The sequence below is a fragment of the Hemiscyllium ocellatum genome, chromosome 9, assembly GCF_020745735.1.
Source record: "Hemiscyllium ocellatum isolate sHemOce1 chromosome 9, sHemOce1.pat.X.cur, whole genome shotgun sequence".
Taxonomy (NCBI): Eukaryota; Metazoa; Chordata; class Chondrichthyes; order Orectolobiformes; family Hemiscylliidae; genus Hemiscyllium; species Hemiscyllium ocellatum.
In genome coordinates, this window is record NC_083409.1 from 36,011,249 (window position 1) to 36,033,097 (window position 21,849).

General features: G+C 41.8%; 1 protein-coding gene across 3 annotated transcripts in view; it reads left to right on the forward strand.

Moving 5' to 3' along the window:
- Positions 1 to 2,011: 2,011 nt before the first annotated feature.
- Positions 2,012 to 21,849, forward strand: part of LOC132818958 (procollagen galactosyltransferase 2-like) — a 187,623-nt gene continuing 167,785 nt past the window's right edge. For all 3 annotated transcript variants that reach the window (XM_060830126.1, XM_060830124.1, XM_060830125.1), the window contains exon 1: positions 2,012 to 2,602. In XM_060830126.1, the coding sequence (XP_060686109.1) occupies positions 2,373 to 2,602 (230 nt within the window). In that variant the 5' untranslated portion in view covers positions 2,012 to 2,372. The remainder of the gene's footprint in view (positions 2,603 to 21,849) is intronic.

The following is a 21,849-nucleotide window of genomic DNA, read 5'->3' on the forward strand; positions in this document are numbered from 1 at the left end:
CACATGTGGATTACATACAGACTGCGACTGTTTTTCCCCCAAGCATACCTCTATGTTTATGGTCACTTTTCATTTTAGATCACTAGTTTACTTCCGCTCGATCTTCATTTCTCAATGAAACACTTTCACACTTTACGGTCTCAACATTGAGTTCAGATCATAATCTCTGCCTGTACATTTTCTTTCCCCTGAAATCCACTTTTAAAGATGATGATCCCGCTATTTCCTATTTACACCTTCTCTTGACCCGATTTTTGTTTCTACTTGTTTGGTTACTATCTCCTTTTGCCTTGCACCATCATCAATTTTAGTCATTCCAGAGGATCACAGACTTTTGTTCTTTCCTCAGAAGTCTCACAACAACTTGTCAAGGGCAATCAGGGATCAATAAGAAACAATTTTCTTGCCAATGATGAAAATGATTGACTAAACTAAATAACATTTAAAATAGGATCTTCATCTGTTTTAACCATTCAATGCATTGATTGATTTATTGTTGTTACAAGGACTAAGATATAGTGAAAAGTGTTGTCTTGTGTGCTATACAGGCAGATCCTCTACAGATGTTGAGGAAGATGTTAATAAATCCTTCAACAATGTGCCCAAGAATAATGCATTATGTCAGAGCCTGTGGAATCAGAGGACAATAGCACAACAGATCGATAGTGGCTGCAAGACAGAAAGCAGGGAGGAAAAGTGAAGGGTTGTTTTTCACAGTAACAGAAGGTAGTGTGTGATGTCATATAATGGTCAGTACTGGAACCATTGCTGCTGCTCACAATATACATGAGCAATTTGGACTCTGGAATCAAAACCGCTTTCTAATTTGTGAATATCACCAATTTGGGAGGGAAGCAATACTAAGGAGGACCACATTCCTGAAGAAGGGCTCATGCCTGAAACGTCGATTCTCCTGCTCCCTGGATGCTGCCTGACCTGCTGCGCTTTTCCAACAACACATTTTCAGCTCTGATCTCCAGCATCTGCAGTCCTCACTTTCTCCTAAGGAGGACCACAACAAATTACGAGAGGGCAATAATAAACTTAGTGATTCCACATAAAAAATGGCAAATAAAGTTCATTGTGCAGTACACTTCAGTAGAAAGAATAGGGGAGGTCATCAGAGAAGTGACCAGATAGGTGTCAAAAATTATGTAAGGTTTTATGAGTGGCTCCAGGGAGGGGTTTCTGTTGTGGAGAGGATCATAACATTGAGAAGACATCAATATATATTGGTCATCAAGGTAACTAGTGGGGAATTTGAAAGAAACTTTTTTTTTATCCAAAAAGGGCTTAATGTGAAATGAACAAAAGATGGAACTCAATATCAGAGTGAATAGTGTAGATACAATTATAGGGAAGCTAAAGAAACTTGACAGCGAACTGAATACCTGGTTACAATGATTGATTTGGAGACGAAGAAGGGTGTGAGCAGCATAAACCCCCGTTTGGACTGGTTGGGCCAAATGGTTTGTTTCTATACCATATATTTAATGTAAACCTGTGTGATTGCCACTTTGATGATACAGCACATCCCAGGGATCTAATGTTGGATCTTCCTGACCTGCAATTACTCAGTAAAACCCTTCTCCCACCCCCTTAATCTCTCTTTTTAAAAGTAGTTACCAATGCAAGGGAACCGTGAAGTTTGGTGCACTCATGTATTTGATGACCTGGGATTTCCAACTCCACAATGATGCAATCTGAGTAACTGACTAACATTGACACTACCTATTGAAGGATAGTAGGTGTACAAGAGAGGTGAGGCGATTTATAGCAATAAGTTTCAGTTCCCGGAGGCGAAATTTGTTATTTTGTTTTTAAAAAAACAGACATCATACTATGCAAATTAAATTATGACATACTTTGGGGCGGGGTGCTGTAGTGTTTCAGAACACTAGCCTCAACACAAACTTCATTCGTCTCAGAGGGAATTTCTGCTCAACTTCCCTTCACTCACTCGCTGACTGGATTCGCTTGGCCAAATCTTCGTTCAATCTAAACGCATTTGACAAGTTTAAAGAGTTGCAAAAAATCGGCGCCTAAAATCTGACCGGCACTTGAAGGGAGTGAATAAACAAAGTCGCGTAGGTGTTAGATTTGTTGTGATAAAAGCAAAATATTGCTCAGTCGTTCTGCTTCGGTAATCCCCCTTTAATTGTGAGTGAGTTTTGCAGGTATTTAAGTACAGGCAACAGATTAGTGCCGTGTTGGTCTGCCGGTGGCAGGTTTGACTATTGGATGCCTTTAGAGTGTATGCAGATCACAGGGTGATAAAAGTCAGAGGAGAGAGAGAGGGGAGGGAGCCAGCGGTAGCTCAGCGCTAGTCAAGACAGGATAGGAAGCCTCGCTTTAAGAGCACCTACTACAACATGGCTGCGTGCACACATCTCCCCATGTCTCTCCTCTGCCTGCTGGTCTTAGCGGGCGCGATTGCAGGCGATGGGGCTCATTTTCCAGAGGAGATCGAGCGGGAGGAGTCGGCCTTGCAGAGGCCGAAGGTCTTGCTGGCCATCATTGCCCGGAACGCGGCGCACACACTGCCCCACTACTTGGGCTGCATCGAGAGACTGGACTACCCAAAGGACAGAATCGCTCTCTGGTGAGTTTGAAACAGATCCGTTTTTTATTTTGCTTTTTTTTTGAAAAAAAATAACAAACACCTTGAATGGTGCTCCCAAGTTGCGTTGATGGAGTTGTGTCTGGTCTGGGGAAGACGAAGTGTGAGCAGAGGATGTGGCTGAATTCTGGATTCATACTTTCCCTCAGCTCCCGGCTCAGTGGGAGTCCCGCTGATATCTGCACCACTTTCAAACAAACGATTTAAAGCGCCTTAGCAGGTACGAGGAGGGAGAACGTGTGAGGAGCTGCCTGGGTAGTTTTATCCAGCTCTGGCTCAGAGGCACCTGTGTGAAATATTCTCAGAGGTTATGGGGGGTGGATTGGCCGCTTTGTTTACATGGTGCTAAAATGTGAATTGGTGTGGGCAGTTTGTGCTCTCGGGTGTCCGCACGTCTCGTTTTGTTTCTGCGTTAGCACAAGAGCCTTATTCATTCCCGAATTCTGCATTCCCGGAATGGGACGGATACAAACCACTGCGTGAGACTGATTGCCCTTAAAACCGGCTTAACGGAAAGCAGCGGAGCTCCACAACATCTCCTTGGTGTGAACTAAATATAATGGGAGGGAGTGGAGGAGAGAGGGAGAGGCGTCGCTCCACTGGATTTAGCCGCAGGGGACTGTACTTTGTTGCATTGCGTTAACGCCGCCCCTCCGTTGTTATGGATTTAATTCATTCTAATCACCTCTGGCATCAACTCCCCCCAAACCCCTGCTTGTACACAAGTGCTTCCGCACCAGCGCGCAGCTCCCAATACTGTCAGCTCTTACCCGTGTCTGTAATGCACACTTGGACATGGGCGGGGGGTGGAACCAGTATTCCAGTGAAGTTGGGGGTGGGGGACTGGGGGAGCAAGACGGTGTAATCTTGAATTCTGCTGAATAACTGAGCTCAAAGCACGTGGAATGCCTTAGATTTGTTTGTTGGATAGAGTTAGACTCCAATGTTTGTTTTTTTCAGATGCTACTGTACAGAACCGAACTGCTTTAAAGAGTATATGTATATATGTATATGTATATTTTTGAATTGAAAAGATTACAGTGCTGGGGGGGATGGGGACGCAGTGCGCTCAGCCCCTCCAAGATCTCACACAAATATACTTCCCATTTCCCACCACTTATCCCCGCACTGTTGTCTGCACATCTTCCCCCTGCACTTCCTGCAAGGGTACATTTTGTCCCGAGGGTTGTCACTTTTTTAGGAGGATGGTGGAAATTTTCCCCATGGACACTGACGAGCAATCCAAACGTACTATGAACACCGTAGCATTAAAATAAACTGATTTTATAGTAAACTTCACATATTGTGAGATTTCCTTGGAGGAGCTTTTTATTTTCACCCTTATGGAAGGTTTTGAGAAGGCGATTGGGGTTATTTATAACGTGATAAAACCTCCCTCGCAGTAAACTAGTTTTAATGTCTCAGGACAAATGAGCGACATCCCATTGAAACTGCGCGATGGTCTCGTCTGGAGGTTGGAAGCCAGTGCTGATGTGTTACTGTGTAGCGTGTGTGAGAGCTAGTGAACTCCTAATGATGTTGACAGAGCTCATCAGTTGAGAGTTGGAGGATGTTTAGTAGCCAGGGGTATGATGTGTGTGTGCCTGCCTGGACTTGCATTTGAATATGCGACGTGATGCCTGGCGTTTCCTAGAAATCTTATTGTTGAAATAATAAAACGGAGGATTTTATTGGCGTTAAGTAACAACTCCGGCTGGTCATTTATTCCAATCCAGCCGACAATGGGTTAGCTTGGTTCATTCATCCTTTCACTGTCACTGTCGCCCGTAGTTAAGACAGTATTTTGTCAATGAACATGTTTGGCAGGGGAGGGAAGAGTTACGATTAAAATCGTTCTTGTTTTTGGTTTAACATTGAAAAATGCCAACATCTCCACTTCAGTTCTAATAATCTGGCGCTGCTGCTCGATAAGGTGTTTTTGACTGAAATAAAATGAAGGACAGAGTTCACGTTTTCTGAAACGTTAGCTCCACGTTTCTCCCTCTTCACAAACCTGCCGAGTTTCTCCAGCACTTTATGTTTATGTTTGAAGGTTTCTGACTGAACCTTGCTCCGTGTCTTTATTTTGGGACCTGCGCACTCGTTGAACCTGTTCGAGATTTATTTACATTCGTCCCCGATTGGTAAACATTGGCTTTCCCGGAATCTCCAGGACTGGGGAGAAATCGTGCAGCCTGTATTCACAGTAGGACGGAAACTTGTTCCCAGGGTAATAATCCAAGATTGGGAGCGGTTATCCCCATATATGTTCGGTTTGCGTCCTGCTTCTATCTTTTTTTTGTTAGTGCAGGGATGCGGGAAACACAAGCAGCGCCTGATACTGGTCAGTCCCTTGGCCATGGGGCAGGCAGTCTGTCAATGCGACTCTTTGAAACGCACCAAGAGGTTTCCACTCGGCTGTGTGTGTGTGTGCAGTACAGAGCTCGTAGTATTGGGCAGATCAGACTTCACTCGCCCCCGCCAGCCCATCCCCATATAGGGCAGCGGCAGAGTATGCGCCATCCAGTCAAACAGTGCCTGGGTGTCCTGGCGGACTCTGAAGGTGAGGGACTTCCTAACCTGCGAGCGGACGGCGTGCAGTCTCAGTCCACAGGAGACTGACCCATCACACAGCACCAGACCCCAGCTGGTGGGGGAACTGCCTCCGCTCTCAGGTTAGCAGGAAGCTCTCCGCTTTCAGTGATGTCCCAGTTTTATCTGCAGTCATACAATGGAATATGGGTGCTTTCTTGCCTGGATCTAGCAGTGAGGCTGTGCTGTCCTGCTTTATCACCTACCCTCCCCCCCAAATCCGGTGCTACACACGAGTGTAGGGGCGGATTTAGTCCATTCAAGCGCCGCCCCCGCCTTCATGTTACTGTATACAAACATCCCAGCTCTCGCTGTCAATACTCAATGCAGCTGCCTCTGCATGGATGTTGTACAATAACCTAGATTCCTTCCAGAAAATAAAGTGTGGGAAGGGAAACCAGTCAGTGGCTATCCTGTGGTCTAATTGTGGTTGTGTGTGTGTGTGTGTGTGTTTGTGTTTGACAGATAAAAAAGGTTTCCAATGATCTACGGACAACAGTTGCCGAACATGCAGTGCAGTGGGATCCCAAAGTATCAGGCATTCGCCAGCGAAGGCTTTCCGCATCTCCAACACTTTCACATCTTTTGCTTTTCACTGGAGTGAAGAGCCTGCTTTTTTCCCCCGAGGATTTGATATCCAGCAGTGCCCTGCCCGATCTCGGCTGTTTGTGTGGGGACATCGCTGATTCAATTAGCCTGCTGATTTTTATCCTGGCGAACCGCAGGGTGGGATGGGGGGAGAGAGGCAGCAGTGTGGGGGTCAGCCCAGCTCATTGAGTTTGGAAGCATTCCTGGTAGTTTGATCAGATAATGTTTTGTCCACTTTAAGTTTATAAACATTATGGCATCCCTTTCTCTGTCTTAATCGAGTTTGATTCAAACCTGAGGTCTACATAGAACAACAGATATTAGAGAACAGAGGAATTCACATCCCCACCTTGTCTGTGTTGTACTGATTCTCTTGTAACTTTGTTTTGGTCAATTTTCTCAAATTAGACCTTTACATGTATTTGTACCATTCTCGTTAAAAATTGGTCTCGCCTGTACTCCAATAGTCACTTGTAGTAAATCATTCCTTGGCATAATAGTACTCAATAAAACTGCTTTCCTTCTCCCTTGGTTCATCAGGTATGAATCTTATCTGTGTCCTCTTGTTGCCCATTCATCTTGCAGCAGAAACAATCTTCTGCAACTTACTCTGTGAAGTTTCACAGATCACTACTATGCTGACTGCTGCTCTCCCTCTGTCTCTGTCTCTATGCATGGGTCCCACGTATGTTTAACATATTCGAGTGATAAGTAAAAGAAAAACTTTAGCAGTGATCATGATAAATCATCTTCTCAATAATTATTAACTGTTTGGAGTCCCTATAATATGCATTTCATATCTGTATACATTGCTTCTGAATTGGATGTCAGCACATTCAGTGTTTTTAACATTCTGTGAATGTATTATCATTCTGCATGCTTCCTGTGAACATTTCCTTGGTAAATTCTCCTGTTCACCATAGCATCGGTTTTGCAATCAGTGGCAAAGTGGTAGCACTCCCTGATGATCTGAATCAAAGTTGCCTGACAAAAATCAAGCAATCTCTATGCCATTGACTTTCTTTCCCAACACTAGTTTGAATCTGACACCAACTTAAGGGAATCTCCAGGCATCCAGTTACCGTGATGTCATCAAACAGACAATCATGTCAAAGCAGTCTCTCAAATTACAAACCCGAAGCCGAAATACGATGATCCTCTTTCATTTCTAACTAAAGTAACAGAGACAGCAAAACATTTGCTGGCAATTTAGTATCTTTATTGAAATGTGACTTTTTAATGCAGGGTTTCCAGTTATTGTTTCATTAGAATCTTTAACAAAATTTCCCCATTATAGATAAAGCTGTCAATGTATAAAGATTGATCTTGGAACATTCAGTAATACAAATTCTCTTGACAATTTCTTCAGTAGTAATACTATCCTAGGACTTGGTATCCTATTCTAATTACTATTCTTTAACAAAGTGGAACATTTTTCAGGGAGGTGTTAAGACTGATAATCCAGAGTAAAAGGAGAAAGTGAGGACTGCAGATGCTGGAGATCAGAGCTGAAAATGTGTTGCTGGAAAAGCGCAGCAGGTCAGGCAGCATCCAAGGAGCAGGAGTATCGATGTTTCAGGCATAAGCCCTTCTTCAGGAATGGCTTCATTCCTGAAGAGGGGCTTATGCCCGAAACGTCGATTCTCCTGTTCCTTGGATGCTGCCTGACCTGCTGCGCTTTTCCAGCAACACATTTTCAGCTTCAATCCAGAGTAAAAGGTCAAGTTCTCATCAGTTTAGTGATTTCTAATTAATTAGTGCAGAGGAACTTAAATATTACACTCTGCCATATCTTCAGCTGTGTCTGTGAGACTCTCACCTGTCAGAGAAATAATCATACCTAAGGTTGACAGTTTTGTGTCATCACTACTGCAGTATTGAGGGCATTAATAGTGAAAATTCTCCATGTAATTCTGTCGTGCTTTAGTTACACTCTCCCATCAGTGGAAGCACTGCAACACAGGAAGATGTAATTACAGTGTGACAAGTTTACATCAGCTGTTTGCATTATGAATGCTTATGTAGGAGTTTAACATGGAGATATATAAAATTAAGCACCGAATGTATGAATTTAAGCAGGAGCTGAATGTTGTTTATATGTCTTGATCTAATTATTGCAAATCATGCTTCATCAAAAGGTTGCACGTGACATTAATTATCAATTGCACTGAAAGGAGGTTTCTGATTCAGAAACATGAAGATGATTATCAAATTTAAATGTTACACACATTTGTCTAAAATGTACATCAAAAGACCAGTATCTAGTCTGTATGAAACTGAGAGCATCTCTCTTCATCTACCTCAATCAGGGCATCCTTCTGTCCCATTCTCCTTCATGTACATTTAGTTTCCCTTTAAATATACCAATGTTAATCACTTCATTGCCCAAAGGAATAGAAAGGGATTAGTACTGCAGGAATGGTCTTCATAAAAAGCTAGCAGAAAGTTCACACTTTCCCGCAATATACTCCAGTTGTGGCCTTCTTGCCCAGTCACTTAACTGGTACATATCCCTTTGTTTCTTTTCATCCTTCTCACAGTTTACTTTTCCACCAAATTTTGTATTGTCAGCAAACCTGGGTGTATTATACTCAGCCTTCTCATCTAAGTCATTTACATAGCCTGTAAATAACTCAGGTTCAACTATTGCTCCTTGCAGCCTGCCAACTCAAGAGTGACATGTTTATTAGTATTCTCTGTTTACTGCCATTTAAGCAATCTTAAATCATGCCAATAAATTACCCCCAATTCATGAGAGGTTATCCCTAAATTCTCCAGGTGTCATTTATGGGTGAATATGTTGTATCTATGGTTCCTATTTTTGGCTACCCTGATTAATGAAGAAATCTAAACTTATGGTATCAAACCCTTTTTATAATATCTATCTCTCTTAGGTTATACCTCAGTCTTATTCTCCTTTCTGGATAAAAGAGGCCCAGCTTATTCAATTGTTGCTGATACATCTAATTCCTGGTATATTCTTTTGAACCAATACCTCTATATCCTTTTTGTAACAGGAAAACCAAAACTGTTAGGGTCTCACCAAGGTTTCTTACAGATTAACATAATTCCTTTGCTCTTCAATTCCATCCCTCTGTCTTATTCTTCAGTGACCCTAATAACCCATATCTCTACCTTTTTAGTTTAGTTTATGCTAAAGATACTGAAAATATTGGCTACAAGAGCAGGCCAGAGGTTCAGACTCCTGTGGTGAGTACTCTCTCTTTTTAGGTCTCCAAAGCCAGCCCACTGTCTACAAGGCAGAATTCGGACTGTGATGGAATTGTGCCCACTTGCCTGGAAGGCTGCAGCACTCAAGAAGCTTTTCACCCCCCAGGACAAACTAGTTTGCTTGATTAGCGATATATTCTCAAACATTCTGTCCCTCCACCTCCAATGCTCAGTCTGAGCATTGCGTACAATCTACAAGATATGCTGCAAAATTCATCTAGGCTCCTTGGACAAGACCATGCAAACCCTTGAGCACTTCCACCTAGAAGGACAAGGGCAGCAGATACATGTTAAATTCTATGAGGTTTCCTCCAAGCACCTCTAACCACCTGCAAGCTTTCCTCTTAGCCACTCACTATCCTGACTTGGAAATATATCACCGCTCCTTCGCTATCTGGCTCCCCCCAGATTGATTCCTGAAGAAGGGCTCATGCCTGAAACGTCGATTCTCCTGCTCCTTGGATGCTGCCTGACCTGCTGCGCTTTTCCAGCAACACATTTTCAGCTCCCCCCAAATTGATGTCATCACAGTACCCTGACTAACCTATCTATAATTCTAGGACTGTTTGCACTTGGATACCCAGCGTCTAGAGCGACCAAGTGCCGAAGTGACGCTGGCCAATCCCCTGGAGTGGAATTGGACAAGACACTTTACTGACCCTTGTTCCACTTTGTCCTCCTAAAAACTGCTATCCTTTAACTTTTTGACTGTCCTTTGACTGGGCCATTTCATGAAACACTTGCAGTGTGCTTGCTGTGTAAGCTACTGGTGAACACTGCAGGTGTAATGTTAATGCACCACAGTGCTATGCAGCAATACACATAGTAACCAATCAGTGCTCCCACTGTGACAAATTGCCTGCCCCATCATCTGTGATAATAATGAAATGTAACCCACACAGAGGCTGTCGAAGCACAGAACACAAGTTAGTGCTGAAGTCAGTGAATGTGCGCTAAGAGAGCAATGTAAATAGAAGTTGGAGCTTCCCGTTAAGTGCAGATTAATTGAACACAAATAGAACCTGTGCACATGAATTAGGTGAATATGTGTCCCTTTGCACAAAGTGACTCAGAAGAAGCATGCAAGTCATAAGTACCCCTGAACTCCAAAGGAGTACATTGAAGGGCTTAAGTAATATGTGAGTTGGTCCAACAGCAGGGATGTTGATGTGGTGGGGTTGGTGGATTGTTGATGCCAACTTGAATGGATGATGGCTCATAAAGGATGGTGGCTGTGGAGGGATACAGGAATGTTGTTGTGAAGGAGCAGTTGGATGATGGCTAGGATAAGATTTGGCGAACTGCAGCTGAAGATACCCTTTCTGACTGACTTGTCAGGGATTTACATTGTCCAACTTCTCAGGGAATGAGAGAACACTTGGAAGTCTTGTTTCAGTAAGTGAAGTTGTGGCAACTGCATGGGAGTGAGGTAGTTTCTGCTGAACGGCAAGATTCTGATTTCACCATTGAAGGCTTGAGGGAGAATATGGTAAAATATTTTGTCAATATCGTGATTCTAATTTCTCATTCTTTTCTTATTTTTCCCACATTCTTGCTATCATCCACTCCACATCTATAAGGGAAATATTTCACCCCATGTTTCTCCTTCCACAGACGCTACCAGACCGCTGAATATTTCTAGCATTTTCTATTTTGATTTTGCTGCTTTTAATGACATGTGTATTGCCACTGCAAAAGCTATTTGACCTGTACTATTTTGGTTCCGTGTGTACAACTTGGACATTGAGAAGAATATTACCTTTTACATTTTGCAAAGGCTTTATAATTTATTGTGCACCTTGTGTACTGTTCCAATGTATATCTCAGTAGTACATCTTGCATAATTAAAAGTATGATATCAGTGAGATAGTCCATGTTGTGTGGCAAAAGTGACATGCTGAAACCTATAACTAAAACAGGTGAAGGTTGGGTTAACTGCAAAGGCCATTTCTGGCAATCAATTGAAGCATTAAAAGAGATGAGACTCAAAAAGATTTCTTCTCTTTAAATTTATGGAGATCATTCATATTCTTGAGCTCTGAAAATATCAAGAATTTAAAAGTTACTTGTGGTGTACAGAATTCAAAATGTAAAAGGCAGGAGATTTAGAGCGGACTTGAGGAAATTTGTTTCCACCCAGAGGATGATGGGGGTCTGGAATGCCTTACCTAGAAGGATATTTGAGGCAGGAAGACTCTCAATCTTTAAAAAAAAATTGGATGAGCACTTGAAGTGTCATAATATTCAAGACTATGGGCTTAGTGTGGGAAAGTAGGACTCGTGTGGATAGTAGCATATTTTTGCTCGTATGGACTTGATGACCAAAGATCCTCTTCTGTACTGTATGATTCTGTGATCCTAAGATTAGTAGGTGAATAAAATCTGCTAAATATGTAATTTAATTCCTCACATAAAAAAATACTTTAAAACCATTGAGCACATTGAATGATAACCACTGTTCAGAAGCAGACTGTGTAAAACTGGAACTTGCACTGAATACTGAGCCTCAACTGTGCAGTTTGTTAATTTAACACTACGCACAAGGAATCTTGTGACTGAAGGCCCCTTATTCAATTGCAGTTGTGGTCAAATGCTTGCTTGTGCTCAAAGTGTCCACATGCAGCCTCAGGTTTGACAAATGTCAAATAATTATTGGAGTTAGATGTTTAAGAGTCTCAGTGCTAACAGGCTTTTTCTATGGAGTAGAGCAGTGTAGTTTCTTGTGGGTTTTATGTGTAGAAAAATGTTAGGATAATGTGACATGTGCAAAAAAAAAATGGACCAGCTATTGTAGTGGGTACAAATCCAAAATACTTGGAATTAGCAGACCAAGGAAGATAAGGTTTAGGTATTGAACATACCTGTAGATGACCGGTTCAAGGATAATGGTAGTGGTCATGTAGTGGTGATATCACATGGCTAATAATCCAGAACCCAGGCTCATGTACTGGGTACATGGATCTGAATCCCATTGTGGCAAATGGCAAAACTTGAATTCAATTTATAAAAAGTCTGGAATAAAGAGCTGGCATAATAGCAGCCATGGAACCAGTGTCAATTATCATCAAAACTCATCTGATTCACTGATGTCCTTTAGGGAGGGAAATTTGCCATCCCTACCTGGTCTGGCCGACATCTGACTCCAGAACACCAGCAATGTGTTCACCTTTGATTGCCCTCTTGGCAGTTGGGGATATTCCACAAACGCTGGTCGAGCCAGCAACACCAACATCCCATGAATAACTTTTAAAAATGATAATAGACCTCAGATGTATGAGTTTAGTAGTGCACAAATTGGAAATCATTAAGTGAGTTTATATGATTGATATGGAAATCTTATGAATAAAGTACTGAACAAAGAAATGGTGATTGGAAATATATGCACTGGGGAGTATGAATGAAACTCAAAAAAAGTCCAGAACCAGAGCATATGATGATAAAATACAAGACAGACTTTTTAGGGTGATTCAGTTCTTCATACAAAGAAAGCAAGATCTCTCTCCCACAAAAAGCTGTTGAGGTTAGGATTAGTTGTAATTCAAAACCTGAAAATAAATGTCTTATTGGATTAAGAGACTCCACTTGGGTAAATTGAGCTAAGCTATAGTTTGGAGAAAGTGAGGACTGCAGATGCTGGAGATCAGAGCTGAAAAATGTGTTGCTGGAAAAATGCAGCAGGTCAGGCAGCATCCAAGGAGCAGGAGAATTGACATTTCTGGCATAAGCCCTTCTTCAGGAATGAGAAAGGTGTGCCAAGCAGGCTAAGATAAAAGGTCTGGAGGAGGGACTTGGGGGAGGGGCATTGGGAATGCGATAGGTGGGAGGAGGTTAAGGTGAGGGTGCTAGGCCGGAGAGGGGGTGGGAGCGGAGAGGTCGGGAAGAAGATTGCAGGTCAAGAAGGTGGTGCTGAGTCTGAGGGTTGGGACTGAGATAAGGTGGGGGGAGGGGAAATGAGGAAGCTGGAGAAATCTGCATTCATCCCTTGAGGTTGGAGGGTTCCTAGGCGGAAGATAAGGCGCTCTTCCTACCCAATGTAGAGGATGACCTCCTCCTTCAAAGACCGCAATTTCCCTTCAGACGTGGTTGTCGATGCTCTTCACCGCATCTCCTCCACTTCCCGCTCCTCTGCCCTTGAACCCCACCCCTCCAATCGCCACCAGGACAGAACCTCACTGGTCCTCACGTACCACCCCAGCAACCTCCAGATACATCGTATCATCCTTCATCATTTCCGCCACCTCCAAACAGACCCCCCACCAAGGGTATATTTCCCTCCCCTCCCCTATCAGTGTTCCAGAAAGACCACTCCCTCCACGACTACCTCGTCAGGTCCACGCCCCCCACCAACCCAACCTCCACTCCCGGCACCTTCCTCTGCAACCACAAGAAATGCAAAACTTGTGCCCACACCTCCCCCCCCCCTCACTTCCCTCCAAGGCCCCAAAGGATCCTCCATATCCATCAGAAATTCACCTGCACCTCCACATCATCATTTACTGCATCCGCTGCACCCAATGTGGCCTCCTCTACATTGGGGAGACAGGCCACCTACTTGCGGAACGTTTCAGAGAACACCTCTGGGACACCTGCACCAACCAACCCAACCGCCCCGTGGCTGAACACTTTAACTTCCCTCCCACTCTGCCAAGGACATGCAGGTCCTTGGCCTCCTCCATTGCCAGACTATGGTAACACGAGGAAGAGCGTCTCATCTTCCGCCTAAGAACCCGTCAACCACAAGAGATGAATGCAGATTTCTCCAGTTTCCTCATTTCCCCTCCCCCCACCTTATCTCAGTCCCAACCCTCGGACTCAGCACCGCCTTCTTGACCTGCAATCTTCTTCCTGATCTCTCCGGCCCCACCCCCTTGGCCTATCACCCTCACCTTAACCTCCTTCCACCTATCGCATTCCCAATACCCCTCCCCCAAGTCCCTCCTCCCTAACTTTTATCTTAGCCTGCTTGGCTCACCTTCTGATTCCTGAAGAAGGGCTTATGCCCGAAACGTCGATTCTCCTGCTCCTTGGATGTTGCCTGACCTGCTGAGCTAAGATACAGTTTTATCAATGACTTTTGAACAGCAAAACAGGCTTTAGTGCATGAACGGCCTGTTCTGTTCTTATATAACAATGATTCTTCTATGGTGTACTTTTAGTGGCCTGGTTGATGTATCTTTAACTCAGGACACTGCAGATCAGGTTGTCTAGAATTCTATCCAGTACACTGACCATTTTATTAAGTTACTGGTGATAATTGGGTCTTTTTTTTGTATTATCAGTTTTAATCTCGTACGATATGGCCAAAGATGTATTTTATGTTTCTTAATAAAGTAATGGGTTTCCTGAAATTATCCTCCTGGGCCTACTAATTGAAATTATAGCCTCTCTGGCTAATTGTATGACACTTCTTCATTTAGCTTATCTGTTGTCAGTCAACTTTTACGTGTTTGAATCAATCAAATTCTAACAATTTTCTAAGTTCATGTCCACTTCTCCCATTTACCCCATTTATTTTGTCTTAATTGAGATTTGTACTATGACTTGGAATTGGTGAAGGATGTAATTGATGATGACTGCTCAATCAATCTATCAAAATTGTTTCATGATTGACTTGTCCTCATTAAGGAAGAAAATCTGGATTGATCTAACAGTTTATTGCATTTCTCAAACATTTTAAAGTGCTTCACCAGCAATAAATTATTGACAGGATGATCTATTTATGGTACTGTTGGTTGAATTACAGCTCCTAGCCAAGTATAGAAAGGATATGTCAGTCTGTTAACTCATGACTTGCTTTCCTGCCTTCCTATCTCAAAGCACTGATTTACACTGTAGATGAATACATGACCACAAGGAGCACTTTACCATCTTAAACAATAACCTCTACCCAGGGAGACTTGGAAAGCTAGATTTTAAAAAATGAGAGCAGGAAAGTGGGCAGAGTGGGGTTTGAGGAGGAGGGGAAGAGCTGAAAAGTTTATTTCTAATGTCCTTCTCTAATCAAATGACCCATTTCAAATGTCTGTTTCTCATCTCCTCCTATTTTAATAAATGGAAACATTGCTTGCCACAGGAAAATTCAGGAGCATGAACATTTTAAGCCCAATTCTATCCTCATGAGATCTATGCTTGGTGATCCTTCCAATGGGGATCACAACATAGAGATTAGTTGTGAACATAATGTCAGATTTCTCTCTTTATACAAGGGACAATGTGGCCAGTTGTATACCCCATTCTTCTGGCTGAGAACAGCTTAATTCCACATGACCCTGGAACAATTCTGGATCATATTGCATAATATTTCAACATGTGCCCTTATTAACAAGCTGTAGGGGATTCCTTTTCTCTTATTGGTCTATCAGTTCTTCAGTGAGTAAAAGCCAAAACCAATACTTGTCTCTGTTTTTGCACAGGAACCCCAAAAATGCATTTTATATTAACTGTGCCTGAAGAAAATTCATTTTTCTCTGATGTTGCAAAAGATTACTCCTCTTACTGCCCACTGACAACATTTGCAAGCTGATCCAATCTGCAGCCACCTTGCACAAACCACAAACACGCCCCTGCCCACCCGACTATCTCTCCTCCCCAATAAACATACCTCCCCTCCAACAGACGTATGTACATTCACTGTCTCCCAACACACCCACACACACTCTCTCATTCTCACTCTTACTCTCACTCTCTCTCTCTTCCCCTTCCCACCCCCACTCACTTCAGGGGCTGTTTTACAAATAGAGAAGTTACTTAATTGTTACCAACTATAGTGCAGAAGATGAATATTTGACACTTATAAATATTACTTGATGAAGCAAGGGGCAATTTACAGCTAGTCATGAGACTTATTTAGCTTATTAATTTCAATAATCAGTATACAGTAGAAAATTGCATGTCAGCCAGTGTGATCTAAAATCGCACTAGTACATTTCTTCTATTAAAATGTTTACTTCAGATTGCTCCAAATAACATCTACATCAATAATCTTTTTCTTCTTTTATTTATGTAGTTAAAAATAATTCCATCAGACTAAAATATTTAATTACATTATGAGTATTTTCAAGATAATATACTTTGAATTTCTTCACATACTGCCTCTGGTAAACTATATTCAACAAGTGTAATATAGGGGAATGCATCCATCAACCAGCTGCTTAAAATAACAGATTAACTAGCTATTATCTCATTACTACTTGTGAAACATTGTTGTGTGCAAATTGACTGTGGTGTTCCCTGCATTACTAGTGACCACATTTCAAAAGTGCTTCATTGGCTGTTAAACACATTAGGACCTCCTGAGATCATGAAAGGGAATATATAAATTCAAGCTGCGATGTAGAACCAAGATCTTTCTCTTTTAGGTGATGTGGTTACTGCATGTTTTTGTAAAATTGTAAGCAGCTGTACATAAATAATCTCTGTTCAGACTCAGGACTGCCATTATGATACAGTGCTGAAAAAAGTCATGCTTTGTTTCTCACCCCTGAATATAACAAACATATCCCTTAGAACCAGTTATACAGATCTGAATCTGTTCATTAATTCACTCCAATTGTGTATCACTTAAGCACAAGTTCCAAATTATTTCATATATATTATACGTTCCATTGTAGGATGACCATACTCCTACTGTGTGCACACTTTATTTCTCATGACATTGTATGTTCTGCTAGTCCAGTTTCTAAACTAGTTTAAGTTTGTAGGAATTAAGGATTCAGTGTGAGTATTTGAAAGTTATGTGTTCACCAGAGACTTTTGAACACTAATCTAAGATGACAGTCCAGTCTGTACTGAGTGCTGTACTGTTGGAGTCTTTTAAATTGATAGATTCTGTACTCGAAGAGGATTAAAGGACTTAGTGAGTCATAGAGTCATACAACAAGGAAACAGACTTTTTGGTCCAACTCGTCCATGCCAACCAAGTTTCCCAAACCAAACTAGTCCCATTTGCCTGTATTTGGCCCTTATCCCTGTAAACCTTTCCTATTCATGTACTTGTCCAAATGTCTTTTAAATGTTGTAATTGTACCAGCAGCTACCATTCCTCTGGCAGTTTCACCAACAGAATCTGAAACAAAGATTATTAAACTCTCTTTTAATTTTTTCTCCTCTGGGCAATAACCTACTTTCCCTGTCTGCCTGCCTGCATGTGTGTGTGTTCTCATGGTGTCCTGCCAAATCTTTACCCCCACAAGCTATATGACTAAAGCACTAATCCATTTCTGTGTGGTTATAGATTGTTCTGATGTCTGTAATCACAATTGTGGCTACACTTCAAATGTTTGAGAGCTTTAAAGCTCATTGGACATGCTGATGTTGTGAAAGGCTTGTATAACTCCAAGCAGTCTTCTCCTTGTGTCAAAACTATGTGGAACCAGTTTTACTGTACACTGTACAGTATAAGATTGTTGCTAATTATTCAGTTACTACTAATGTAGGAGTGAAGAGAAGTACATAGCCGTTGACAGTAGATCAGTAGCCTTCCTACTTTAGAGTGATGCTGGAAAAGCACAGCAGTTCAGGTAGCACCTGAGGAGTTTACCTAGCCTTCCTACTTGGTCTAAAATGCCAATCTATATGGTGATTTTTAATTCAGAGAAGATATGCTTTTAGTATCTCTTGGAATCTTGCACAGTAAATGTTATCAGCAGCAACTGACCCAGTTAGATTCCTGTTCACAATTTACAATATTGCGCTATTTATTCTTAACTGCTTCTTTGGCAAAGATTTTAGATAGATGCTCTATGATCCTTATATTCAGTAACAGAACTGCTTTGGCAGATGTCATATAGATGCATTGGCTTTTTTGGGAAGCCTGTATATGGAATAACTATACTTCCAAAAAGTGCTTGAGTCATTGGCCTAGGGCTATGATTCTTATGATTCTACGATTCTTTCTTTGTTACGTTCCCAATTGCTTATGGTCAAATATCTTTCAGATTGTTTGGACTTGTATATATTATTTCATAGTGATCCCAGCATAATGATCAGAAAACCTGTCTTTTGATTTACTTTAAGCACAGATTGAATTCTGTACCTCTTCAGGACCATCTTCATGTTATCAGAAAGTGGAGCAAATGCCACAACCAAAGGTTTCAATTTAAGAATAAACTTGTGATATGAGTAGTTCAGATGGCTTCAATTTTAATTTTATGTCTCTTGTCTTTTAAATCTTAATTTGCCAACTTAATTAGTTCAACAATAACTGAAGAAGCAAAAGTAATATGCGCCAGGGACCTGGGTTCAATTCCTGCCTCAGGCAACTGTCTGTGTGGAGTTTGCACATTCTCCCCGTGTCTGTGTGGATTTCCTCCGGGTGCATCGGTTTCCTCCCACAGTCCAAAAATGTGCAGGTTAGGTGAATTGGCCATGCTAAATTGCCCGTAGTGTTAGGTGAAGAGGTAAATGTAGTGGAATGGGTCTGGGTGGGTTGCTCTTCGGAGGGTTGGCGTGGACTTGTTGGGTCGAAGGGCCTGTTTCCAATCTAATCAACTACAATTAATATTAGATCAGACAAATTCCTCATTCAACAATTATTAATGTACCAACTCTCTGTTAGACTGTATTTATTGTATACAGATAACTAGTGTAACTAGTGCTTTATTTTCTCACGTGCTGTGTAAGTATCCTAGGTTACAAAGTTAAAAATCACACAACACCAGTTGTGTGTGACAATCACGTGATGAAGGAGCGTCGCTCCGAAAGCTAGTGTGCTTCCAATTAAACCTGTTGGACTATAACCTGGTGTTATGTGATTTTTAACTTTGTACACCCCAGTCCAACACCGGCATCTCCAAATCATATCCTAGGTTAAGTCTTCTCAGCAGCGATATGTCTTGCTTCCCATTCATGGGCTTTAGATCAAATGCTCATTAGCTAAAAAGAATTCCCAGAGAGCAATGTACTTCTTGAAATGGACTCAAAAACAGTTGCAAAGTAGAAACATCTGCAACAATCACATGCTATTTTAATGTTTGAACTGTAGGGCTTGGCTCCTACCTCGATCAAGATTGCCTTAAATTAACCAGACGATTGTAGGAACATGTTTCCATCGCTGTATCCTGAATTAGGTCTCCATGAGTGAACATGAATTCATTTTGTTCTGTTTCTAATTGAATTAATTGAAACTAAGCCAAAATGCTTATTATTGTGACTACCATATTACCTTTTACCATTTGGCGGCTTCCTTTTGTAGCAGCCATGCAATCGTTAGGTTTTACCAGGCTATCTTTGAGTACTGTACACTGTGATTCTCCATGCAGATCTAGCAGGATATTTACAGTTCTTGGATCGTATTAAAACATCATAGTTTCCACAAGGAGTATTTTGTACATTTTTATAAATATATGATGGAGCAATGTATGATTTAACAACAAGGTACATAATTGCTAAGTCCAATATCAGCAGATACTGGATTTCTTATTCCAGTTTCATCATAAATAAAATAAAGCAAGAAACAGTTGAATTAATAAAGGACAGTTTATGAACCCAGGATGTCCTTTTTTTAAATAAACAATTAAACATATAATACATAATATCATGTCTATATGGATAAATTAGGTAGGCTTTAAGCTCAAGTCCACCAATCTGTATGAGCTACTGTGAAAGTACTTAACCCACTGATATCATAGGCTTGAAAGGATTACAGAGAGTGACAGATCTGTGTGACCCGCTCTCTTTAATTTGTTCTCCTTTGTGACATTAGTGAATGTGTATGCATTAGCTCCTTTCAGGACCTTGCACTTCAGAATGTCTATCTTTCTTTCTCGGCAGATCTTTTTAATGGAATTGGAGGTATCTCCAAGACTTTCTTGGATGAGAAATTTAAAGCCTTATTGGTTTGGTTTCCGGTTTGCGTTTTTACTTGTAAGAGATACAAAATAGCTTGGAGTTTCTCCTGGTGATCTCCTCTGATTTTATTAGATCACTCTCTTGCCTGATCCTTTTAATAACTGGAACAGTCAAGCAATTCCACACACAAATTACGTGCCAAGTATTGAATTTGCCAGCAAAATTGAAGCCCATGGAAGAAAAGGAAAGTACTCACACAGTTATAACATTATGATTTGGATTGACTGAGAAAGAGGAGACCAAGAATAGTGGTGAAGGTAGTTTTTTGGACTGAAGGAACGTACAGAGTGGGGTTCCCCAGGGGTCAGTACTAAGACATTTCTTTTCTTGATATATATTGATGACCCAGATTTGGGTGTACTGGCACAATAGAAACTTTTGAAGATGGCACCAGATTTGTGAATTGTCAGGGGGATAGTAATAATCTTCAATATAGACAGTTTGATGGAGTGGGCAGACAAGTAAAAGCAAAATACTTTGGCTGCTGGAAATCTGAAACAAACACCGAGAATGCTGGAAAAACTCAGTAGGTCCAGCAACATCTGGAGAGAAACAGAGTTAACATTTCAAGTCCAGTGTGACTCTACTTCAGAACTGATAGGTATTGGAATTTTTTAAAAAAAGTTCTGACAGAGGCAGAGGAGCAGCGATGATGGAAGAGCCCAACACGTTCAAAAGATAAAGCTGAAGTATTTACAGTAATCTTTACCCAGAAATGCTAAGTGGATGATCCATCTTGGCCTTTTCCAGTGGTTCCCAGCATCACAAATACCAGTCTTCAGCCAATTTCATGTGATATCAAGAAACAGTTGGAGGCACTGGAACTGCAAAGACCCTGACAACAGTCTAACAATAGTACTGAAGACATGTGCTCCAGAACTTACTGCAACCCAAGCCAGTACAATACAGTTACAACACTGGCATTGACCCTACAATATGGAAAATAGCCCGGGTATGCCTTGTACATAAAAAGCAGGACATATCCAACCCAGCAAATTGCTGTCATCAATAAGTTGATGAAAGGTGTAATCAACAGTGATATCGAGCAATACCTGCTCAGTGATGCCCAGTTTGGGGTCCACCAGGGCTACTCAGCTTCTGACCTCATCACAGCCTTGGTTCAAGCATGGACACAAGCGCTGAATTCCAGAAGTGAGTTAAGAGTGGCCGCTTTTGAACATCAAGGCCACATTCGACCAAGTGTGGCAAAAGGAACCCAGCAAAAGTGGAATAAGTTGAAATCAGAGAGCAAACTCACCACTGTTTGGTGTCATATCTGACATATAGGAAGATAGTTGTGGCTGATGGGGGTCAGTCATCTCAGCTCTCGGACATCTCTGCAGGAGATCCCCAGGAGAGTATCCTTGGCCCAGTCACCTTCAACTGCTTCATCAATAACTTTCCATCCATCATAAGGTCAGTAGTGGAGATGTTTGCTGATTAGTGCACAATTTTCAGCACCATTCGAGAGTCCTTGATACTGAAGCAGTCCATGTTCAATTGCAGCAGGATCGGGACAATATCTTGGGCTAAGAAGTGGCAAGTAACATTCAGACCACACAAATGCCAGGGAATGGTCCTGTTCAACAAGAGACTATTTAACCACCATCTCATGATATTTTCTAAAATTACCATCACTGAATCCCTGACTATCAACGTCCTGGGGGATACCATTGACCATAAACACAACTGTGCTCACCATATAAATACTGGTCGACATGAGCAGGTCAGAGGTTAGGAATACTGTGACAAGTAACTCATGTCCTGATTTTCCACTGCTGGGTCTTCATTTACAAGGCACAAGTCAGGAGTGTGATGGAATACTCTGCACTTACCTGGCTGGTTGGCACGTCACAGCACACAAGAAGCTTGACCCCCAATCGGGACAAAGCAGCCAACTTGATTGGTACCACATTCACAAGCATCCGATCCCTCCACCACAGATGCTCAGTTGAAGCAAGATGCATTGC